We start from the raw sequence: 23048 nt of genomic DNA, 5'->3' as shown, positions 1-23048 counted from the left end.
AAATCTCGCGTAGGCGGGATTCGCGTGAAGTTCACGATAACGCGCAACTACTCTCTCAGTTTGCGTTCTCGACTTCACGACAGTGAAAGGTAACGAAACCGACGCATTGTTCACTCACGTCCGCGACAAACGATTTAGGTACAAATAAACACACCGGAGAACGCGTCACGCTTGTAAAAACCATAGAAACTCGCTAGGATTTAACGTCCGACGAAGGAATACGCGGTCATGTGTGTCGCCGTCCGTTCTGTTACAGTTGGGGAGTTTTCCACATGAGCCTGGCGGTCCGTTTGCGGGTGCGAGGCGATGCCGACAGTTTCATCTGGGAATATCGGCGCGACTGCGAGACCGGGAAAAGTGGGACGCGTCGTTCTTGTTAATGTTTTGTAATCTGGACTCTGTTTGATAACTGGCTGACGTGTGGGGATCGCGGCGGGGGGCTTGCGGAAAAAGCGGAGGCACGAGCGGGCAGAGGGGCTGCGCCGCCGCGCGTCTGAGGTCCCGTAAACATATTTCGTTTCTTCGACAACTTTCTCCGTGTCATGCTGTCTATTATACGCCTTATGGTATAAATGGCAAAGGAAATGCGTGTCGGATCTGTTCTTGTAGCGGTTTTGAGACCACTGGCTACAAGTTCATGGATGTTTGCGTCAGTGGGTTGTTTTGAAGTTTGAAAAGTTTATAAAGACCAGCGATCTTCTCGTCACTCCGACACTTTCGCATGGTAGTTTTAAGCTCTATATATGGCGTGTTAAGAGCACCGGTTAAAATGGTCGAGAATAGAGGTTTTGTCCAGAGAGAGGATGTTTACCGCTGGTTCTCCACGGTGAGCTCGTCACAGAGGGCTGAGTTCCTCTGCGGCCTTCTGGACCTCTGCGTGCCCGTCGAACTGCGCTTCCTCGGCTCGTGTCTGGAGGACCTGGCCAGGAAAGACTACCACTCCCTGAGGGATGCCGAAATCAAAGCCAACAACCCGGCCGACCTCGCCAACCTCACCAACATCACGGACGAGGTCGTGAGGAGCAAGCTTCTCGTCTCCCTCGCGCTCCTCAGCTCTGACAACCGCGTGGCGGCGGGCGTTTTATTTCGGACCCTCACTCACATCGACACCATCATCAATAACTACGGGCTTCAGCTCAACGATGGCCAGACCGGAGAGCAGTTTTTGCTCCTCTTCACCATGGCCTCCAATCACCCCGCTTTCAGTTTTCATCAGAAGCAGGTGCTGAGGCAGGAGCTGGAACAGATCCAGGAGATCCTCCAGGTGACTGTTGGGGATGCGCCGTCGACGTCACACGGGGGCGGGACTACCGGTGTCGCGACCCCGCACTTTTCTTCGTACGTCACCACTTTTGGCTCCTGCCAGGCCGGATGTCCATGCTGCACAAAGGTGAGAACTCACAGGTGTAGGGATAAAAAGAAACGTTGTCATCAAATGCTTTGAGTCAGCCCAAGATATATTGATCAGATCTGATTTATTCAGGAAAAGATCAATAACAGAGAACAATGATAAACTGAGGTCAACTGGTACAAAGAATGTTGAGCTTTGAGATCTCCCAAACGTGTAATGTTTTTTTTTTTAGCAAAACATCAGTTTGGTGAGTAAACAAGCAGACTTGTGAAACGTAACAGTTGCGTTAAAAATCAAGCCAACTTTTGTGACAACCCAGCTAAAGCCATTTTTTTGTATATATGTTGAAGTCATTCTACTTATGTAATAAAGAACATTTCGTGAAATATAACCTTGATATCTTTAATATTCTCATGTCGAAGATTGAAATCATAATGAAATGAATGGTTGAATCAAACTTTGATGCACAGTGTCTCATACTTACAGCTTGAGACTTTAGCCTGGATTTCACAGGTATGGTCACGTTTGTTCGGTACAATAACGAAACCTTTCAATTACGGAGTATGATGTTGTGAATAAATAGATCTGAGAGTGAGGTAATATCATCTGACGTAATGCAAGCAGTTCTGGTGCACATTGCCTGGCACAGCTGCTTGGTAATATTCATGTACAGTAAGTTAGTGTCCTTTAAATTTACCATGAGACTGCATGTCTTCGTGATGTTTTGTTTTTTCTACATATCTTCATGTCTAAGCAGGAAGCGCAGTACCCCGCGGAGCCTATTTGCAGTGTGGTTTTATTGCCAAAAAGTTGAACTGGAAAGAAAAACCCAGGAAAACGCACTCTCGATGTATTTAGACTGTTAGGGTGTTTATTTTGTGACCGCGATTAGTATTAAAATACTTGCTATGTGGTTGCCAAATAACGTTATTTAAAGTTGCAAAAAAAAATTCCACTTGGACAAATTCCCAAATCAGATGAAATAACAGAGTCAGATGAGTCTTTTGTTCGGGGATCCCCGCGTTTTCACATCCAAAAACCAGAAGTGTTGTTGGCATCGAGCTTATGAGATGCTGTCGAAAAGGTTTTTGGAGGGAGGGAGGGGGGGGGTAAGCGGAAAGTACCAAGTGAGGGGAGAGAAGCCGGTTCTATTTAGTGATTTGTTGGTTTTGGCTTTCTCGTATTGAAGCTCAGCACATTTCTTCATGCTTAAATCAGCCCTCTGTGTAAGTCGCATGTGATTCATCAGGAACATCCGTTCTCTCGTTTGTTTGAGAGGCTTGTGCACTAGACAGAACGTAAACAAAAGCATACACTCTTTTGTCCGGAGCATATCGAGATTGCAACAAAGATGGTTGGGAGACTATGTGTGAGAGTTTGGGGCCACTTGATGAAACTGTAGTGTAACAACATCCTACATGTGTTTATTTTGTACATGTATATATGACTTAAATGCTATACCTTTGAGGGACTTTATCATTCTATTACGATCTGGGACTCCAACAGACGCCTTCTTAAGAGAGAAAGAGAGATTTGGCAGTGTGGGATGTGGATGTGGCAATGTGGACTGAACGGCACTCGTAATTGATTTCAGAGCTGCTTTACTAGCTGCTTTGCTTAGCACATGTGGTACTGAGCCGGAGGTGTGGCCTCGAGAGAGGAAAGGGGCGGGGCTAATGTATTGAACGGCTCTGTCAGTCAACTGTCACTCATTTTTCCACTTATGTTTGTTTTGGGAGGAAAAGATGGTGAGATGTTCTGCCCGCGACAGAACGGAAATACAGAAATTAGAAAAAGTGACATAATAGCGAAATTGCTTGAGTTGGCTTCATTACCAAAGCGACTAGTTATAGACGTGAATGACTCACTTGTTATGTAAGTGAAAGCAGGGGTTCTCAACTGGTTTCCTGTAGGATTAAGTGGCATCCTGACAAAATCAGATGTCTTGCTTTTATGGTGTTTTGTTGTGATGTTTTGAGTGTTACTTTCGTTTAAAAACTCAACAGGCCTTAAAATTTTGGTCTTTTTATTGTTGAAAGTTTGGATTGAAGTAATCCACTGTAAAAATCGTGTTATGGTAGCAAATCACGTCTGTTCTCTTAGTAGACTTAGTAGTTTTAATATTGTGTTTTTTGTTTATGGTTTTCCAAGATGAAGGCATGTCATTGAAACTATGTGAATCTGCATCTGAATAAAAAATGTTTTGAATGTCGTCTACAGATGAATTTGGGTTACAGGGTTGATGGGACACATGAACTTTGACGTCAAAAACAAAACACATGATATGTGAAGCATTTTCTTGTTCCTTTAAAATGTTGATAAGCCTGTTTATTTAATTGTTGTTACCTATGCACTTAACATAGTTGTTCCATGACAGATGTGTGACCCATCAGCTGAGAATCTCTGGTATCAGATATTTTCTTTTACAGATTACTCTTTTATCTTTTTAGTCTTGTTTTTGCTTTCAAGATTCACTTTGCTATTGTATTTGTTGGTAACAATGTCTTTTTTCATAAACACCCTTTATTTTAAATAGTCCTTACAGGACATGTCAACTACTCGAATACAGAATTCACCAAAACTAAATCCAAGCTTTAGTGTATGAAAAAAGCCTGCCGGTGTGATGTCAGCAAAACTTGAAAAGTAAGCAGTTGTGACATCTTTGACAACCCGCCTATGTATGTGTTTGACCTTTGACCTCTTCTCCAGACCCTGCAACGAGAGGTCACGGGAGGTCAGACAGATGAAGGCTTAAGTCCTGAGATCATGCTCCCAAGCCAATCGCTCTTGTGTCAGGAATTGCCACTCAAAGCGCATGCCCTAAAACCCAGCAAAGGTGAGTTCCTAAACTTTAGACTATCCCACTAATCCAGGCAGCGAACGCACAATGATGTATGCAGGACAGGGTCAAAGGTTCTACCAGCTAAGCATCATAAAAAACAATGCCCTAGGTCGATTTAAGACCAACATGCAAACACGCAAAGTGTCATTTATGTGAGACAGCGGGTGGAAAATATTATATCCCCTCAGGTTTGTCCCAGCAGAGCGGGATAAATTCATCATAGCAACAGTTAGATGTGCCACTAGATGTTTGTCCACTGAAAGAAGACTGAAGGTCTTGTCAATCGTCATCTTTAAAGGGATACTCATCATTTACTCACTCTCATGTCATTCCAAACCTGTATGACCTTCTTTCTTCTGCAGAACACAAAAGAGAATATTTTGAAGAACGTTGGTAGCCCAACAACATTGGCCCCCATTGACTTTTATTGTATGAACAAAAACCACTCAGACATTTCTCAAAATATCTTCTTTTGTGTTACACAGCAGAAAGATCCACAGATTTTGAAATACATAAGGACAAATAAATGTCAAAATGTATAGTTTTGGGTGTACTATCCCTTTAAGATCCATACACACTTTGTAACTGTGAATTATTTAGTTGAAGAGCTCATAAGAGTTGTGGTCATTGTGGTCTTTGACTGTAGTGGTAAGATTTCATTCCGTTTGTGGCAGTGGACTCTGCACTCTGTGTGAACTCAAGGCTTGATTTGTGTCTTATCTTGGACAGTGTAAATAGACACAGTTCATATGATTCCCCAGAGTTTGCAATCCCAACTTGCTAGTGGAACTTGAGCGGACCGAGCTTACCGAGTTTGAGGAGAAATCTTAACCAGGCACATTTCAAGAATACTTGTAAGGGAAGTACCTTTCTGTTTCTGTCCTGAGAATTTAAGAGACACAACTTGCTATATCTCCAGAAACAACACAGGGACCGCCATGTTTTTTGAGGGACACGAGGGTGAAGTTTCGGGCTCTGTTTTGCCTTGATGTTGGCTCAGTCGTCCAGTGTACCAGATGTCACGTTTACACACTAAGCAGTCCACAAACTTGGAAAAGTTCAGACATTTTTGGAAATGTATGTATTTCCCAGCATGTTTTTTTAAATGATAAGCCATATGATTCTGTCATATTTATTCCCCCTCATGTCATTAAAACCTGTATGACTTTCAAATCTTCTTTTGTGTTATGCAGAAGAAAGAAAGTCACACAGGTTTGGAAGACATGAACGTGGTCTCTTTAATATATTTCATTAATATATATTTTTCCAGTGTCAAAGATATGGTCAGCCGCTTAAACAGCCCTGGTAACGGAGACCGAATTGGACCCCGTCCATTGCATATCTATTCCATAACATAATGGAAATGAGGAAGGGTTTTTTAAGCAGCGGGTGTGTTGGACCCAACGGTCATACGAATCGAGTAAGGTCTGACTAGACGCAGCAGGTCAAATGTTGTAGAGACGGACTCTTGTTTTGTCTGCCAGAAATTGTATGCGTCTGCATTACCTCATGGGCTTCACCGCATGCCTTTAGCAAGAGTCTCAGTCATCCGTCAACACCCTCACGCACAGATACACCAATCCGTACGCGTGCTATCCGTACTAATGTCTCACAAAGCCTTTATTTGCACCCATTAATGTGAGTGAATGTTGATCGGCTTTGTTCTAACATTCTCTGCTCTGATTGGACATGAAAAGGTCTTTGAGGTTTAAACGTACGACTTGTAATGTCTTGGATCAAAGGGGGTTTGGACAGCTGTTCTTCAGAAGTGGATTTCGCATGGCCCACAATGATAACAAAGGCATTTTTGGAAATTCCCAAAAGTTGTGCTGTGCTTATTGAGCAGTTCTTGCACAAAAACTCAAGGGTAATGTTAAAATGGACGTACGTGTGGCATGTGTGCAGCAGTTCTAGATCTGCATGTCTGTTCTTGTGTTTCCGTGTGTGCATGTGAAATAGTTTTGGTGGGTAACCAGAGCTGTAAGAATGAGAGAATGCTTCGGATTAGCGGGCCCAGCATTGGGTATGCGGCAACTGCAAGGCCCAAAGCATACAGAACATTGAAAGCATAGACAGTAAAGTGTGTATATATATATTTAGAAGAGAGAGAGAGACGTGTGTGTGGATTCTTTAGAGAGAGACTGTCTTTACTTATACACAAATATTACGCTTATGTACAGATTTGGCAATATTTTTGAAAGCCAAATATAAAAATGTACAAATGGGGGATAGATAACATTATTAATCTTTATTACTGTAACAAAACAAGTGTTTTGTGTTGGGGAATGGAGAGAGAAAGGTTGTAGCCATGTGTGGTTAAGACATTCAGCAGAAGTTGACGTTGAAAAGAAAGAGTAGATAACCAAGCTAATTTTACCTCAGCATGTACTCTGCTTTCTAGGAAATATGAAAATAGTTCCTCATTCTTTCTTGAAACTATACGGAGTATCGAAAAATGCTACTATGTAAAAGACTACCATCTTTTTAAGTACTTATTTAAAGGTGCAGTTTGTAACAATTTTGCAGTAAAATATCCAAAAACCCAGTCGCCAGTGTTATATATTTATATAAAATATATAACTTGTAAATCGTGACAAAATCGCCGTTCTAAACAGTGACAGGGGGCTGGGCACTCGCCTGTCAATTGCGTCATAACTGCATCACCCTTTTTACCACCTTTTACTGACGTAGAAAGCGCATGACAACAGTGTCGTATAAACACCTTACATAATGAAGCATTATGTTTTTATTACCTCAGAAGGAGTTATTTCTATCTACATACACCGCAGTTCCCCTTTACATGGAATTTGCTTGTTTCTACTGTAGCCCTAAACGGACAAACTGCTCTAGAGAACCCGTTTAGTAAATACGTTATCTGCTTCGGCAAAGTGAGCTGTTGGTTGCAATTCATTACCTCACCACTAGTTGTCGCTACAATTCACGACTGGACCCTTTAAGCTTTTTAAAAGTATTTTTATCAATTATAAAACATGTGAACAGATTGTTTTACACTTTAGAAAACACCATCATTTACATAACTATAAACAAAGTATGTAACGAAATATGAATGTATATAAACAACTGATGTACTATTTTACTAAATATTATATTACATAAAACTCTGAAAAATCTTCTTGTTCACTGTAATGGGATCAATAACCATCATTTGAGAAGATTTAGATGAGAAGTGGAAAATTATAAAGAAATACAATATGGCAGCTGAGCGATGAATAGTAAGAGCATTGGTTCAGGTCAGCTGCACCTGTGCACTTTCATGATTCAGTGGGTACCCATAATGCCCTTGGGCAGTGTGTGAAGGTTAGGAGGAGGACAGTAAACAGTGTTGCTTTAGTTTTCGCTCTCTTCATGTTATAGCATGTTAAAATGATAGTCAATACTCAAACTAGGGTGTGACAATACACTTTAACATTGTAACCCTGAAAAAATCAAATTTATAATAAATCCACAGCATCATTTAGGATAATATAAACTCTTAGCTTACTTTTACTCAACTTCCTTGTTCTTTTCTATTCCGTCTACATCTCGCATTTATCTGTCTGTCTGTCTTTATCTCCTTTTCTTCACTGCCGCTGCATCACTCTGGGATTGTGGTTAGCTTTCACTCAGAGACACACACACGTGTATACTAACAGACACAGTGCAATGAGGGGTTTGGTAGGCGGTTTGGGAGGAGCAGGCAGTCGTCTTTCTTTTGCCGTAAGGGAACGCTTTCTCCGCTCCGGAACATTCCAGATGAGCTCACACTCGCCTGCCATAAATAGGAAAAGAGAAAATGCCTTTAAAGCGGACATTCATCTAAATGAACACTTTCCCCAAATTTAAATGTTCCCCATATCCCTCATATTTTATCCGTTTTAAAGTCAGACCGGAGTTTTATAAATGAAAGATTCGTAACAATTTGGAACATCCGCCCGCACGTTTGTGAAAAAGTAGCCAGGACGGATTACATCAACTGCTACAGGAGCCGGAATAATTCATTCACAAATCAGACGGACTTCACCCCTTTGTCCAAAACTTTTCCAAGCGTTTTTTTTTTACATTTTGGAGTTAACTATACCTTTAAAGAGCAGTTTTGGTGTTAAGTTTGAGACAAAGATGCATCAAATGTTTCTATGAATGAAACTGACGAAGAGAATTGAAGGCTATTTACTGCTCTTGAGTCGATATGACGCGTTGAACTCGCAGAATTCCATTCAGCTCACTCACTCTCTCTCTCCACACACACATTCTACAGGAAGTGCTGACACTGCAGGGTTTATTTTACATGCTCGCCCATGTGTACAGTGAGCAGACTACTGATGTGTCTCTGCTCGCTCCTTCTTGCGTCGGTTTATTTACAGGAGTGGCGTCTGTATTGTGAGTTTGTGATTGCAAGTGGTTGATTTTAAGCTTATAAACAGCTGTTTAAGACTGAATAATGGACACTTTCTGGTTGTCGGACATTAGTGGAATGTGGTCATAGGAAACTAAATCTGTGGTAGCTTCGCAAAACACAAAAGAAGATATTTTGAAGAATGTTTGTCACCAACAACATAGTCCCCATTGACTTCCATTGTGTGGACACAAAACAACCGAAACATTTCTCAAAGTATCTTCTTTTGAGTTTCACAGTAGAGTCACATACAGGGTTTGGATGACCCGGGGGTGAATAAATTATTTAAATTTTTGTTATTTTGGTTGTGAGAAATGTTTTAGCATCATTTGATAATACCTAGAATATCTAAATCCACCAAAGGGGGCCGAGCTTTCTCATACGTAGCACCTAAACTCTGGTATAGCCTTCCTGATATTATTCCAGGATCAGACACACTCGCCCAATTTAAATCTAGATTAAAAACGCATCTTTTCTGCCAAGCATTCACTTAATGCAAAATATGCTAAATAAACCACCAGGAGATGCTGACATTAGATATTATTTACTAGAATAATTGGATTTATTATGTAAAACATTACACCGTGTAGTGTGTTTTACCCTTTCTTGGGTTTTTCGTTTTTCCCCTGTAAAGCTACTTTGGAACAATGCAAATTGTGAAAGCGCTATATAAATAAAAAAATTGAATTGAACATTTGTTTGTTGCCACTCGGTTTTGATTTCTTTGAATCTGATGCATTGTTGGTCTCTGTCCTGCTCACGTATACTCTATAGTGCATGTTGTTTTTGCCCCTGTTATTTTTATTATAAGGTGCATTTGATGTTGTTCCATTGAATGCTTGTGTGTTAAAAGGTAAATATGCTGAAATAAGTTCTAACCTGTCATCCCCTCCTGGGATAAATTCTTGAGGATTACTTTACTATTATTCTCTGAGCAGCCTATGATGATGTAACCATTGTGGAGTTATTTCAGATTAATAATTCTACGTTATGGAAGGTAAAAATGTGTATTTCTTAAGGAATAGTTGGTCCCCAATTTGTTGACGCTCCAAAAGCGCATTTATCATTCACAAACTACGGTTGGTTAATAAATGTATTTAAACAATTGGTTTGCGTAAAAACATATTTCAAGCCTTTTAAACATCAAGTGCCAAGTTTGTAGCATGATAACTGGACACAATTCATCTATATTTAAGGATGTATATTGTCAACAAAATAAAAATGTTAACATCAGGCAGCAATAAATTTCTGTTCATGCACTAAATGAACATAACAGCATATAACATCATTTCAGAATGTTTCTCCAGTTTCATGTGGATGTCAAATTAAAGAGGCATATTTTATAGGAAGTGCTAGGTTTGATAATACTATAACTCTGCAAATCTGAAAGTACAACCCATAATGATTTAGTAAAAAGAGACTTTTGTTTTCTTTCAGTGTATGTTGAAAGAATTGATCTGAGAGGAGTCACAGCCAAAACAGACAAACCGAAAGACTATATCCTAGACGTGAGTCATATGTACATTTTCAGTCAAATTGAACTGAACTGTTTTGTAATCTTATCTTAAGCATCATTCTATCCTTACATTACTTTTTTTATGATAATACATTTTTATTGTGGTGATCGTCTGTCCTACTTTGCTTTTGGTTTCAAAGATTCTGTGGTCTGATTCCACTCTTTCGACCATCAGCAAAACCCCTCAGGAAGTGCTGGAGTTCATCTCCCAGGTGAGTGATGGAGAGCTGATCACGTGTGTGAGAAATGTAGAGCTGGTGTGTAAAGTCAAGATGCCCTAACAAATCGAACAGACTTAAAGGAATAGTTCACCCCGAAAAACGGTCATCATGTATTACGCTCATGTCATTTAAAACCCTTTTTTGATTCTTCTGTGGAACACAAAAGAAGATATTTTGAGAAACGTCTCAGTGGTTTTGTGTCCATACCATGGAAGTCAACGGAGGCCAGTTTTGTTTCTTTACCAACATTCTTCAAAATATCTTCTTTTGTGTTCTGCATAGAAAGTAAGTCATACAGGCTTGGAACGACAAGAGGGTAAATAAAGGATGACAGCTTGTGCAGTTGTGAAACGCTAAACCTGTTTACTGATAAACACTGATAGATTGTGTCTCTGTTCTCTTTCTTCAGCTCTCTCAACTCTTTCCCGATGAATGTCTGGAAAAACACCTGCCGCCGATGCCTGGACTCACAAACGATTCTGCTCACGAACTAGATCCCAGGTATTTTCGCACATTATGTATAAAGTGTACATGAACAAACAAACGAATTAAATAAAAGAAAGCTAATCTTAAGAAATAACTTTTTTAAAGCATTAGAAGCACACCATAATATATGTTGATGCAGGTTAAGTGTTGGCAGCTACACCGCAATATGTTTCTTTGTTTTTTGTATCAAAATTAATTCCACCGCGGTATACCACTAATAATATAATAACGATATAATATTATCATAATTTTGTATACATTTTAAAGCACTTTCAAGTTCCTTTTTCAAACATATTTTTATAGTTTTTTTTGTTGTAAACTGTTTCACAACATGACCATTGATATGAAAGTTCATTAAAAAGCGAAGACAATATTAAGACATATTTTAACATGATGTTGAGCTATATGTCTAGTTATACTGTAGTGGTATGTTTGTAAAAAAGTTTCTTGACCCCACACAGGTGCTTGACCTCCCTACCACCTCAAGTCCTTAAACATGACAAAGTCTCTTTCTTCTTCAGCACCTCGTCCACACCTCAGCTCCCCAGCAGCACAAGTAAGCCTCTTCTTCTCCCTCTCGCAATGGTCCGTCCCTCACTAGTCTCATAGAGATTCGTATATAGATCAGACCATCTCTCGGGGAAACGGGGCATGGATTCTATTTCAGTTCAATTTGATTTGACCTGCTAGTGCTGGGAAGTCTCAAAAGCAATGACCTCATCTAAGAAACTATTAATAGGATGATAGGCCACTAGAACCTGGATGTGTGTCTGTGTGGTGGTATTTATAGCAGTGGGGGGACGGGACGGAAAACCCAGCGGATAGAGATGAACATTAAACAATGTATGCATTTGTGTACTAGTTTTTAGCGCAACAACACATACAAGTCAGATCAAAGTCACTGGTGTCATACAAATGAATTTGCAGCTATATTTGATATTTTTTTGACACAAAATCCTCACATTGATTTGTATTCCATGTATTTCAGAGGTCGGCTGTCTGCTTCAATACAGAACAAGCAGGTGAGCATGACAATCACATGACAATGTTCACATCCCTGGTATTACTTTTATTGATCTCACCCATGAATCTTTCGCTCCGATCTGCAGGCCCATCTGTGGGGTTGCCAGCATCCAGCCTGTCTTAGGAATCCACGCCTCCCTTTCGCAGAACTCACCGGCTCACCTGCCTCCGCTCCCCCCTCAGACGGCGATGGCCGTCCTCCCAAATAGTACCGTACCCATGGGGGAGGGCAGCCCTACACAGGCGCACCTCCCAAACCACGGACCCCAACAGTCGCAACCCGGCCCGGAGCAGAACGGCATTCTAGACTGGTTACGTAAACTGCGGCTGCATAAATACTACCCTGTCTTTAAACAGCTGACCATGGAGGAGGTATGAAATTCAAAATGTTAGGGGCCCAAACCTTTGTGTCATGCTGTTTGGACTAGGAACCACCCACTTAGACATGATTGACAGCCTAAAAAACGGCTGTTCATCAAAAAGTACAGATTTTGATTTATATGTACATTTATGTTTGGCAGATGCTTTTGTAAAAATTCTTGTACACAAATTCTTATGTGTGTACCTTGGGCTTCGAACCCATGACCTTGGTGTTTTGCTAACACAATGCTTTTGAACTACAGAAACTATTACCCAGAAACAGGCTTCATTTTCTTTATACCAATTTTTTTTTGGATGTGTTTAACCTGGTAATTTCTTTATCAGTTTCTGTAAATTCACCCAGTCGTATCTCAGTACCCTTGTAAAAAAATACCTTCTCCAACACTCTTTCCAGCAAAATCTGACCCTGTTTTTTGCTTCCGATTGTAGATGCTTTTTATTTTATGGTCTACAGAGAAGAGGTCATAAAAATGTTTTTTGACTTCAAACTCGCCTTTTCGATGACAAATCGTATCGGCAGAGAAGTTTAGAGAATGGATTCGGGACGTTCGCAGGCCAAAAAAAACTATTTTTCTCCTGACAAGGAATCTAAATTATCATCTCTTTATTCCTTCTCAGTTCCTCGCCCTCACAGAAGAAGATCTAAACAAATATGACCTTACCCAGGGGGCCAAGAAGAAGCTGAAGACTCAACTGGAGCTTCAGAAGTTAGTTTGGTTTATGTTCACAATAGGACACTGTAACGTTTTGATCTGTGTTTTTTGTACCATGAAGCCACTTTGAAATACCCAGAAATGTTTTTGAGCGTTCGTAAAAGTTTGTCACATTTTTTAAAGAAGTAAACGCCTTGATGGTAAATGTTCAACTCGAACATTGCAGATCGCTTCCTTCAGATAAGGCGTTCTTAAACATGAGACTTCCTCTGCCAGTTTTATCGCTGTTACAATTGTAGCCGGTTAGGTTTTTCCACAGTTTTGAGAACAGTAAAGCTGTGTTTTGGTGTGTAATGGTTAAGCTTACAGTTTGATGTAATGAGTTCGAGATCAGCATGGAGGTGGAGCATCTTTTTCCATTTCTCAGATCAGCAAGTTTCCATTGCACAGGTAGAGCTGTGGGAACTGAGATATTGGATAGATAACAGGATACTCATTGGGATGTTTTCCATGCCTGGAAACAACAAAAACACAATTATACTGTTTTACTAGTCTCATTCTTTACTAAGCATGAGTTATTTGGAGTTAACAAACACACTTTATTAAATACCAAATATAGTTACGTTTGTTTCGCTGTTGTTCTTGTCTGAATCTAGAAGCATGGCTTCTATATTTACGGTGAAAGTTTACAGTCATCAGTGAATGCTGGGATGTTTTTGTGCATGCCGCCATCTAGTGGTTATTGCTGGGAAATAAAAGTATGTAATAAATCATATTTTGTCTTGTTGTCAGAGAGAAGCTAGAGAAGAGATACGTGGTGTCTCAGTTTCCAGTTTCTTGTGGGGGGGTTGCCAGAGTGACACCGTCGAATCACGTCGGACCACTGACAAACACGCACGCCGGCAGCACTGGCACAGGTACACACGTCTGAAACGTAATACTCAAGAAAATACCAACCATTCGAAGTGCCGCCGTTTTTTAAATGTGTTTAATATGTATGGCTAAAACACATAATTTTACTGTAATTAATTATCTATATTTATTATTATCTATATATTTTAAACAAATATTCTCTGCCCCCTACTTCAAGCTAACGTGAGCATTTTCATACTAAGTAGTATTTTATGTTGCAGGATGTTAAGATATCACAAAAAAAAGAAAGAAAATAAGACAAAGGTAAAATGTAAATAAATCCTTCAGTTAGTTGGTTGGAAACAGGTTCAAAATAGTCCAACTTGTAAAAATGCTGCATTTCACAAAGAATATTGAATATATCTTATGAAACATATTTCACAGAGACTAGAATCTTGAACACGTGTTTTTGTGTGTGTTTAGAGTTACGAGTAGACGTGGAGAACAGCTCGCTGCCCGTTCCCCGAGACAGCGGCTCCTCCTCAGGTTACTCCAGCGCGCCTTCTAGTCCAATGACTCCTCTGTCACGTGACGCTTCCTTTGACCGTGTCAAAGACCCTCCCAGGCGTAAGAATGTTTTTTTTATTATATTTTAAGCATTCTTTAAACAGGAAGCGATCATGAAAACCTGTGGTATTTTGTGCCTTTTAGGTTCAGACGCAAGTTTGGATACTGGAGAGAAAGAGCGGTCCTGTTTTCTTCTCAACCCTGCCGTGTCTGCCAGTCCCAGCCGTCCCACGGCTCAGGTCCTCCCGGTCCAAAATGACCCCTCCCAAATGAGTGTACCCCCACCCTCTCTGCCACTCCTCTTCCCGGGCCGAATCCTCAACTCCCTCCGCAAGCCCCGCCCACCCCTGCTCTGTCCAGAAGATCGCTCCAAGCCGATGGGGTCTGGGGTCCGGCTCGACAACATCTACCCTGGGATGAGTCTAGACGGATCTTCTGGGCACCAAGAGGTATCGGGACCCCGAGGGCCCCTCACGGTGCTTCGTTCTCCTCCGGGCCTCATGGTGGAAACCAGCACTTCTCTCACCTCCACATCCAACACCCTCCACCACGTATCTCACCCCCCTTTACACCTGCAGGTGTCTTTCTCATCGCCACGTGCAGGATCTTACCCTTTCTCTGCGCCGTCCTCCTGCCCATCATCCAGCTCCTCCACCAGACCTTCCTTTTCCCCGGTCAGTGGAGTACCCATAGCAACGGCAAGCAGCGTTCCAAGGGCGGCGGTACACGGAAACACCTACTGCTTGAATAGTACGCCTGCGGTCACGCCCAGTTCCAGCCCGGCGTCAACAGAGAACACCGCCTATGCCTCCGTGCAAGCAAACAGCTCTAACTCTAGTTCTTCGATGTGCGTTTGTAGCTCTTGCGGTTGTAGCGGTAACTGTGGATCTTACGGAGCGTTTCCAGCAAGTTACGCCGGATACTTTCCGCACCCATTTTCAGGAACATCGGTGTTCACATTAGGGCCTTTGCTTCACTTCAGCCCGCTCATTACGGGAAGCGGTACCGCCTCCCCTTTTTCATACCCCCTGGTGGCTCCGCCCATTTATAACAGCAGTTTATCGAACGACTCTCAACAGAATCTCGTGCTTCCACCGGTTCAGGGTTTTTTAGGGGGAGGGGTTTACCAGCCCCACGGAATGATGGGAAATGGAAACTCGGGGCATAGGAAAACAGGGAATGTGTCCTGCTATAACTGCGGGTTGAGCGGACATCGCGCACAAGATTGCAAACAACCAGCAATGGACTCTGCACTACAAGGTAACTGCGCATTCGTTGTTTGTTTATTTATTTATTAATTAAATGTTTTCTAACTTTTCACACTGCATATTGTTTTTTCAGGGACATATCGTTTGAAATATTCTCCGCAGTCGGACAGCCAGGACTCAGGGGACTAAATGCCGAACAGGTTCGGACCTGCACCGTAATCGGTGTTCAAAGAAACGTTACGTGAAACGTCACTGAGCAAAGACTTGTTCAAAATCCCTGCAGGAGGATCAAATCGGATCAGTTATGGTTCTGATGAAACCTTGGTGCCAAATAGTAGAGGCAATAGAAGATGTTTCACTTTGCACAATTTATCTTTGTAATGGGATGTTGAAGAGAACAACTCAAACATACTTTCATCTCTTTGTGTTCTTCTGTGCATTTCACACCGATTGTCAAACGTCCAGCTTGCACAGCCAAATTAAATAGGATATCGGGATTTTTGTACTGGGGATTCCGAAAGAAAACACACTCGTTGGTGTCGGATCAGTGGAAAATGTGTTTTTGTCCATCTCAGAATGTCACTTTAAGCTCTTTTGACCACAGTGAGTCCATGTTGTCCATAAAGAGCCCTTAAAAATCATGTGTTAGTTGTATATGACTTCTTTGTGTAATCATGTTGTATTTTTTAATGTTCCCGTTTTTGAAAACGTGTGCAACGTTTGAATTATTTTTTATGTATTTTTATTGAACAGATAAAAATGTTTTTAGAATAAATGCACTTGAGACAGCTAAAGCGTTACACTTCACCAACATTGAATTTTAACAGCTGTTGTTTAAAAAACGACAGTTTTTGGATTTCTGGTTCTAAATTGAGAACTGAACGCACAACGGAAACAAATCATTTTTGTCACTTTAAGGTCACAGGTTCTTAACATGCACAGCAGACATACAAGATTTTGTTTAAAACAAGTCTAACAAACCCCATCCAGTTTACCCAAAAGATTCCATTCCATCCTGTCATTCAACACCAATTGAAAAATAAATCAAAGTATTCATGATCAGTGTTTGTTTGGCCCTTTCTGTTAAAAAAACATTTTATAGAATATTTCTGTACTGTTTTTCACAGTCGCTGGTTATGCATGTTGCCTTATAACCTCTGAGCTCTTTGTATCTCATGTCTAGTATTATCACATGACAGTTTTCAACCTGATATGACAACGCTGAGGCAGCAGTTTTGTATTCGGATGTGAATGTTTATTGAATTTGGTTTGTTGGATTTTTGTATGTATCAGTTTGACACATTTTTAAAAAGTAAATTTTTTTGAGAAATTCCTGTGAACCCAGCTTGTTTATTTGACATTGGCCTGACTACGATACCTGGGAAAAGCTATCATGAGTACCTACGATCTCCATAAGGTAATTGTCATTAGAAAACCGTGTGAATGGTCTTGTTTCCCCACTTATTATGTCTTCCATTGTTTGACCAAACAGATAGTCCCACCCAACTACATTTATACCATACGTGGTTAGTACATTGGCCACAGATCTGTCCAATTCTTTAGTTTGTAATACTAAATTATTATTATATATTTTAATATAATATAATTTATAATTATCATTAACATGAACTTTTTTCCTTTGCAGTATTTGAGGACTGAAAAAATACAGAGCATATTTTCTGTCGTTTTGTCTTATTCCTTCAGTTTTCAGTTTCTGCAAATAGAAACACATTTCTGTATTTGAAATTTGGGAGAACATTTGTTAGTAGTTCAGAGAATGAAACAAAATTGATCATTTTACCTAAACACATAAATAGTGAGTTCAGAAAATAATTTTGAAATGGTCTCTTATTTTTTCCCTGGCTGTATTTTTTCATAATATTAATATTATCTTGTAGTAATATAAAAAAATGAAAAAAGAGTTAGGAAGAGCAAGACAATGTGTATATTTCTCTTTTATTTTTAAAATATCGACAGAAGTAGAAGTGTGATATTGCTGTAAATATGAATTATGAGAGCAGGACTTATGCAGAAATTAGTTTAGTTTTTATAAAATGTCGATCATTTACGATGTAAACCCTCGTTCAAACAGTTACTTTTGTACATTGCACATATTTGTGTTTTTACATGTAAATCAACAAAACAAAAGATAACATCTCTTTAAATAAGAGCAAGACAGGATAAAAGGCATCTAAGCTTATCTGTACAATGAACTTGTAAGACATACAGATAGACCGAGTACAACAGCTCACGGTTATGTATTCATAAAAGCGTAAATAATTCTCTTATAAAATCGAGAGGATTAAAAGCGTGCAGCTAAACAAGCAGGGGATTTTTAGTAGAACTGCGGATCGAGCGCAGTTCCTTACAGACCCGAGACATTCGTCTTACTGTATGACATGACAGTTAGCCACATACATTCTTCTTTCACTGTACCATTGTCTTATAATTTATATTGTCCTTCTTGAACTTGCACTATAAAGCTTAAACTACAATAAAATAGCAAGTTTTTTGTCATTTCAACACGTCACATTTACTTACTGGTCTTTAAGGCAAGTAAGCCGTGATATCAAACCTCAAGCTGAGAAATAGCTCTCGACCTAGCTGGCAAACCTCAAGAGGTTGTGAAAAAAACAAAATGGCTTCTGACAAGAAATAATACACGGCAGAAAGCGACTTATTTAATGACATTTACAGGTAAGAAAGTCCAAAGCCCAACTCTATGAGAAGATCGTGAGCTATCCAAGTATTCCTCAAGCAGCGAGGTTATATATCACCACTCCTTACCCAATAACCTCTGTAACTATTTGACTTCTCAATGTGTTGGGTCATATTTGTAATTGAAACACTAATGTGATTTTACAGCTACACAAGTTTCTTTCAAGCTTTTTGTTTATGTTGGGTAAATGTTATTGAGAAACCAGTTCATCGTCCCGCTAACCATAAACTGACCTACAAACACACGATCCCTCGGCCATTATATGAAAACACAACTATGAGAGTCAAAGATACAGAGCGAAAACGATTTTATGGAATTTAGGATTTCGCTTCGGGTAACAATTAGGATTGGCTGAGGGATTTGAGCCAAAAGGACTGAAAGTTCAGCCGGTTCCTCGAGTCCTATTGGGAGTTGGAGAAGAGGGGTGGGATTGGATGTAGGGGAGAGGTCATAAGGGCTCATGGTAAGCTGAATCACTGTCCAAGACCGAAAGCCAATCGTATGCCGTTTTATACAGTTCCAAATGTCTCCTGGGAGGCGTAGACCATGTACAGGAAGCCATCTTCGTCTCTCTCGCGCTCGTAGACCTCAGAAATGGCGGTGGACACAGAAACCATGCTGTGACCGTTGACAAGCAGGAAGAAAGCCTGGTTTGAGTTGAGCTGGAGGCGTCTCCTGTTGGAACACACCCATAAAACGAAGATATACTAGCAAAATCAAATAATAATCGGGCTGATAAACTCATTTTGTTTTCGCGTTCTACGTTGGGAGAGTAGCACAGGATCAAATTAAAAATTGATTGAAAATAGACATATATTTGTTTGCAGAGAAGACACGGCAGAAAAAGGCCAACCTTAGATAATTAAATGAATACAGATAACATATTTAAAGAAGAAACTGAAAGTTTACCTGATTATCTTAATAAGTTCGCTCATGTTCACATGGTCAGGTACTAAAAACTTTGTTTTGTCCAGAATCGGCAGTTGCTTCTCTCCCTTGTATCTCTCAATGATCACCTGAAAAACAAATTGATTCAATCAAAAAGATGTTATAAGGTATATGTCGAACGTCACATGACCAAACGTGAACCAAACTTTGTCTGCTTGTCTGCTAAGTGTTACGTTTTGAGATCAGCCAACCAAGCTAGTTGCTTATTTTTGTGTGCAGGACTGTTATCGTAATCTCGAATCATGAATTGCATCCAGAATAAATGCCTGTTTACATAATATATATAATATGTGTCTAAGGCTTAAATGCACTACAAAAGTTTTGCACAGATTTTCAGTCTGGACTTGTGGCAGAAAGCCTACTTGTTTTTCTCAATTTTATTTGAAGTTATATTGTTTTGTATTGAAAAGCAAGACAAAATGACCACTCAAAATTTGACCACTCAGTTTATGCAATAGTGACAAAGTTAAAATAGAAGAAATACGAAAAGCCAAGTATTTCATTTCAGCGCATCCCTAATATGTCTGTGTACTGCGTATATGCATTTTGTTTATATAAACACATACACATGCTGTAAATGTAGTATTTAAGAACAATACAAAAATAAATAAACATGACTAATATTTATATATAATTTATACATGCAAATATTTCCTAATATATACACAGTGTGTGAATGTGTTTAGAAATAGAGAATAAATATGCATAGTGCACAGACATGCTATTATGGAAACACAAACGTTTATGCTGGATGCGATTTACCTGGATTAATCATTAAACAGCCCTATTTGCGATTTTTTTCTTTGTATTCTGATGTGAATGAGAAGAAAAAATTCTTAATGTGATGAACATCGATTATGTCCAACAAAGCACATACAAATAACCTAAACCGGTTGCGTTGAGACTTGTTTTTCGACATGAAGCCTGTTAAATAAATAGGAGTTCATATTTTATGATAAAAGATTACTTTTTTCTTTAAAAAAATGCAGCGATAAATTGTTCACAATAAGCTAGGTAAAATTAAGTCCGTTTTAAGAATACCTGAACTCTACAACTCCACCTACTGTTAGTCCAGAGGATTCTAGGTGAAAAATAAGATGATGGACCTTCCAGAAAATACTATAGGAAGTGATTTGTGTCTATTCGGCAAACAGGCAGTAAACCAGCACTTTATTCCTATCTGCTTAAATAACAATGGAGACTGATAGCCCCGAGGGATTCTCAATAGAGAGAGCCGCCAACAATTGGTCCTGCAGGGGCTAATGGAGGTTGTGTGCATACATGTAAATGCATTTTCTAGTCTATTTACATGAGATTACCTTATTATGCCAAATGTAAATGTTTTTCAAATGCTGATCCAAAAGCGCAAATGAGAATGGAAGATAAATTAGCAATCCCATGTATAACTTCCTCAAACACTAAAATAAATGGTCCGATATAAAAATCTCACTACCGGCATCACACCGGGCGCATGAAGTGGAACTGTGGTCACAAGGCTCCAAACTGGCTGAAACATCCAAACCCACAACCCTCCTGTTTGCCTTTTCTGCTGGTTATCAATTTTAACCTTCACGTTCAGCTCCGCAGACGCGCGTATAATCTGCTTACCGGGATCTTGTTGGGATGCTGCTCTCGGATCAGCCGAACATCTTCCACCCGCTGCTCTGTGGACAGGAAGTGGATATTAGAAACAGCCAGATCACAATCCACAAACCACAGACATTTCACCGGAGCGGATACGGGACTGATATGTGGGAGTCTCGAGTATCAATCGATTCTGTAAAGGCCCGAGTTGAGTCGTGTTTAACTAAGGCCTTAACGTATAGTTCAGCGCGAAATGAACAAATACAATCAAATATGGTAGAAAGGTCATTTATAGTTTAAACGCTGTATTGCAGATGAACTTTGTTCTACTGGCGTATTAACCAACACTAAAACACAGGTCAGAGGTTTTGAATCCAGCCATTTTCTGGCGTCTGGCAGGATAAATCGTGTTGATACTCGACACAACCTGCAGTGTTTACACTGTTCTTTCAGTATAAATTGAACAAAATTTTGTACATTATTTGTTTACGTTGTCTGATCTATACGCATGTGTTTCGTGTATTATCTCATAATGGGTTAACAAGCAGAAATGAGAGAGAAACAAGGAAGTCTTTGTGTACTGTGATAACTGACATGCTCAGCATGACTCCGGACTCTAACTACAGCAACCATAAAACAACATATAAATAACAGAAGATGTTATTTGAATCCATGTTTGTGGGCCGTGAGGTCCTTTGTTTCGTGAAGTCTTTCGAGCACATGTGGCTGATGTGTGATCCCACGTGACCCCGACATTGAGCAACTTTACGGAGTAAACTTTTCTACCCCAAACATCTGACGTAGATCCGGAAGTAAGGAATTCGATCGTTTATGAGATAAACACGTCTGGTTGTTTTTAACAACAATACCACCTTGATCGCTTTAATTACAATACAATAAATATGATTAAAAACACAATTGAGGTCCTAAATTTACTCTCAAGATTAGGGAGCATAAAAAAGTACCACGGTTCAAGAAAACGTAAACAAATCAAAAATGACGTTGTACGGCCTTCAATGGGCCTGCAACAGAGCACGGTGACAAGAACAACGAATGCGTCAATAACACACACACACACACCTGTTTAATAAATAATCGCAAACGTTTATTCAAACGGTACGTTGGGTCGTTGTTTATTTATACGAGTCCTTTAAAATATCCCCAAACGCCCATCCCCCAATCCTGCAGCGTTGCGTTTTCACAAACATCTGCCCGCAAACAAAGAACAAGCAATAACATTGTGGTTCCGGTAAGTCGAAATAACGTGAGACAACATATGAATGTTATTTATGTTATCAGTTTATTTCTGCATTGACGTTACATATCGCTTTCGCTTATATGTTGACTTTGCACGACCGACACCCGCATAACCTGCTTTATACGGTCTGACTTATATGTCTGTTATTCAAGAGTTCGTGTTGTAATTCATGACACGCATTACATTACATGCTTGACAAATGCGGGTGCATCACAAATACAAAACACGTTTGTGACCCCCTAAAAAAATACAAAACACGTTCGTGACCCCCTAATGTATAGTGCCATTCGTGCCACTTGTCAAATCAAAGCAATCCAAATATGTTTTTCTTTGTAAACATATAAAATATTACGAAGGAGTGTTGTGCGTTTGCGTTCTCGGATGATATGGACTCCATCACGCACTTACCGAATGTCCTCCTTTGTTTAAATGTCTTTTCCGAAGGCATGTTTAAATGTGAAGGTAAATGTCGCGTTTTTAGGCAGGCACCCGCCTAGTCGTTTCTCGCCTTTCTCTCTGGACAGATCTCGGTCTGTTATGTGTTTTTTTAAATGTCGAAATCGCGTATTTCTGATCCGAAACGTTTCCTTCCTGTCGTCAATTCGTCTACCCAGCAAAACAAACCGGTCAGCTGACCCGTGACGTCACGGGGAAGGGTGGAGGCTGAGGTTCAGTCGTTCTGGTCGTTCACTGTGACAGTTTTAATGTAATAGGAAATTATTTATAATTGTAGGAGATTATTGATTTAAAAGTCTTGGTTTGGGTCGTGTGCGCATTTGATGAATGCGTAGATCAGAAGCGTGACTCAATAAAACTGGGTTACTGAGTCATAATGGTTATTTATGTGGAAGGAGTCACATTATAGCCCTATAATAAAATACACTACGAAAGTGTATTTTAAGTTGGTGTTTAACAGCTATTTTGCTTGATCTGTGTCCCTTGTGATTTATAGTTGATACATTTTCTAAGGGTTTGAAAATAAACACTACATATTTTTTTGTATATCAAAAATGTCAAAAAAACATAACGCCTATGTTCTTACAATC

General features: G+C 39.9%; 2 protein-coding genes across 2 annotated transcripts; one reads left to right on the top strand and one right to left on the bottom strand.

The window, feature by feature from the left end:
- Positions 1-21: 21 nt before the first annotated feature.
- Positions 22-16831, top strand: zcchc14 (zinc finger, CCHC domain containing 14). Its single transcript, XM_079450211.1, has 13 exons — positions 22-1390; positions 4061-4187; positions 10024-10094; positions 10243-10314; positions 10733-10824; positions 11271-11365; positions 11798-11831; positions 11919-12204; positions 12832-12920; positions 13659-13783; positions 14202-14345; positions 14430-15545; positions 15627-16831. Exons 1-13 carry the CDS (start codon positions 722-724, stop codon positions 15680-15682), a joined length of 2976 nt encoding a protein of 991 aa, XP_079306337.1. The 5' UTR covers positions 22-721; the 3' UTR covers positions 15683-16831.
- Positions 16832-17430: 599 nt separating this feature from the next.
- Positions 17431-22696, bottom strand: map1lc3b (microtubule-associated protein 1 light chain 3 beta). The gene is made up of 4 exons (XM_079450375.1): positions 22411-22696; positions 20769-20824; positions 19122-19228; positions 17431-18887 (listed from the first exon to the last, which is right to left on the bottom strand). Exons 1-4 carry the CDS (start codon positions 22448-22450, stop codon positions 18722-18724), a joined length of 369 nt encoding a protein of 122 aa, XP_079306501.1. The 5' UTR covers positions 22451-22696; the 3' UTR covers positions 17431-18721.
- Between the last annotated feature and the right edge of the window lie 352 nt (positions 22697-23048).

The sequence above is a fragment of the Barbatula barbatula genome, assembly GCF_947034865.1.
Source record: "Barbatula barbatula genome assembly, chromosome: 25".
Lineage (NCBI taxonomy): Eukaryota > Metazoa > Chordata > Actinopteri > Cypriniformes > Nemacheilidae > Barbatula > Barbatula barbatula.
This window is presented reverse-complemented; position numbering and strand designations above follow the sequence as displayed.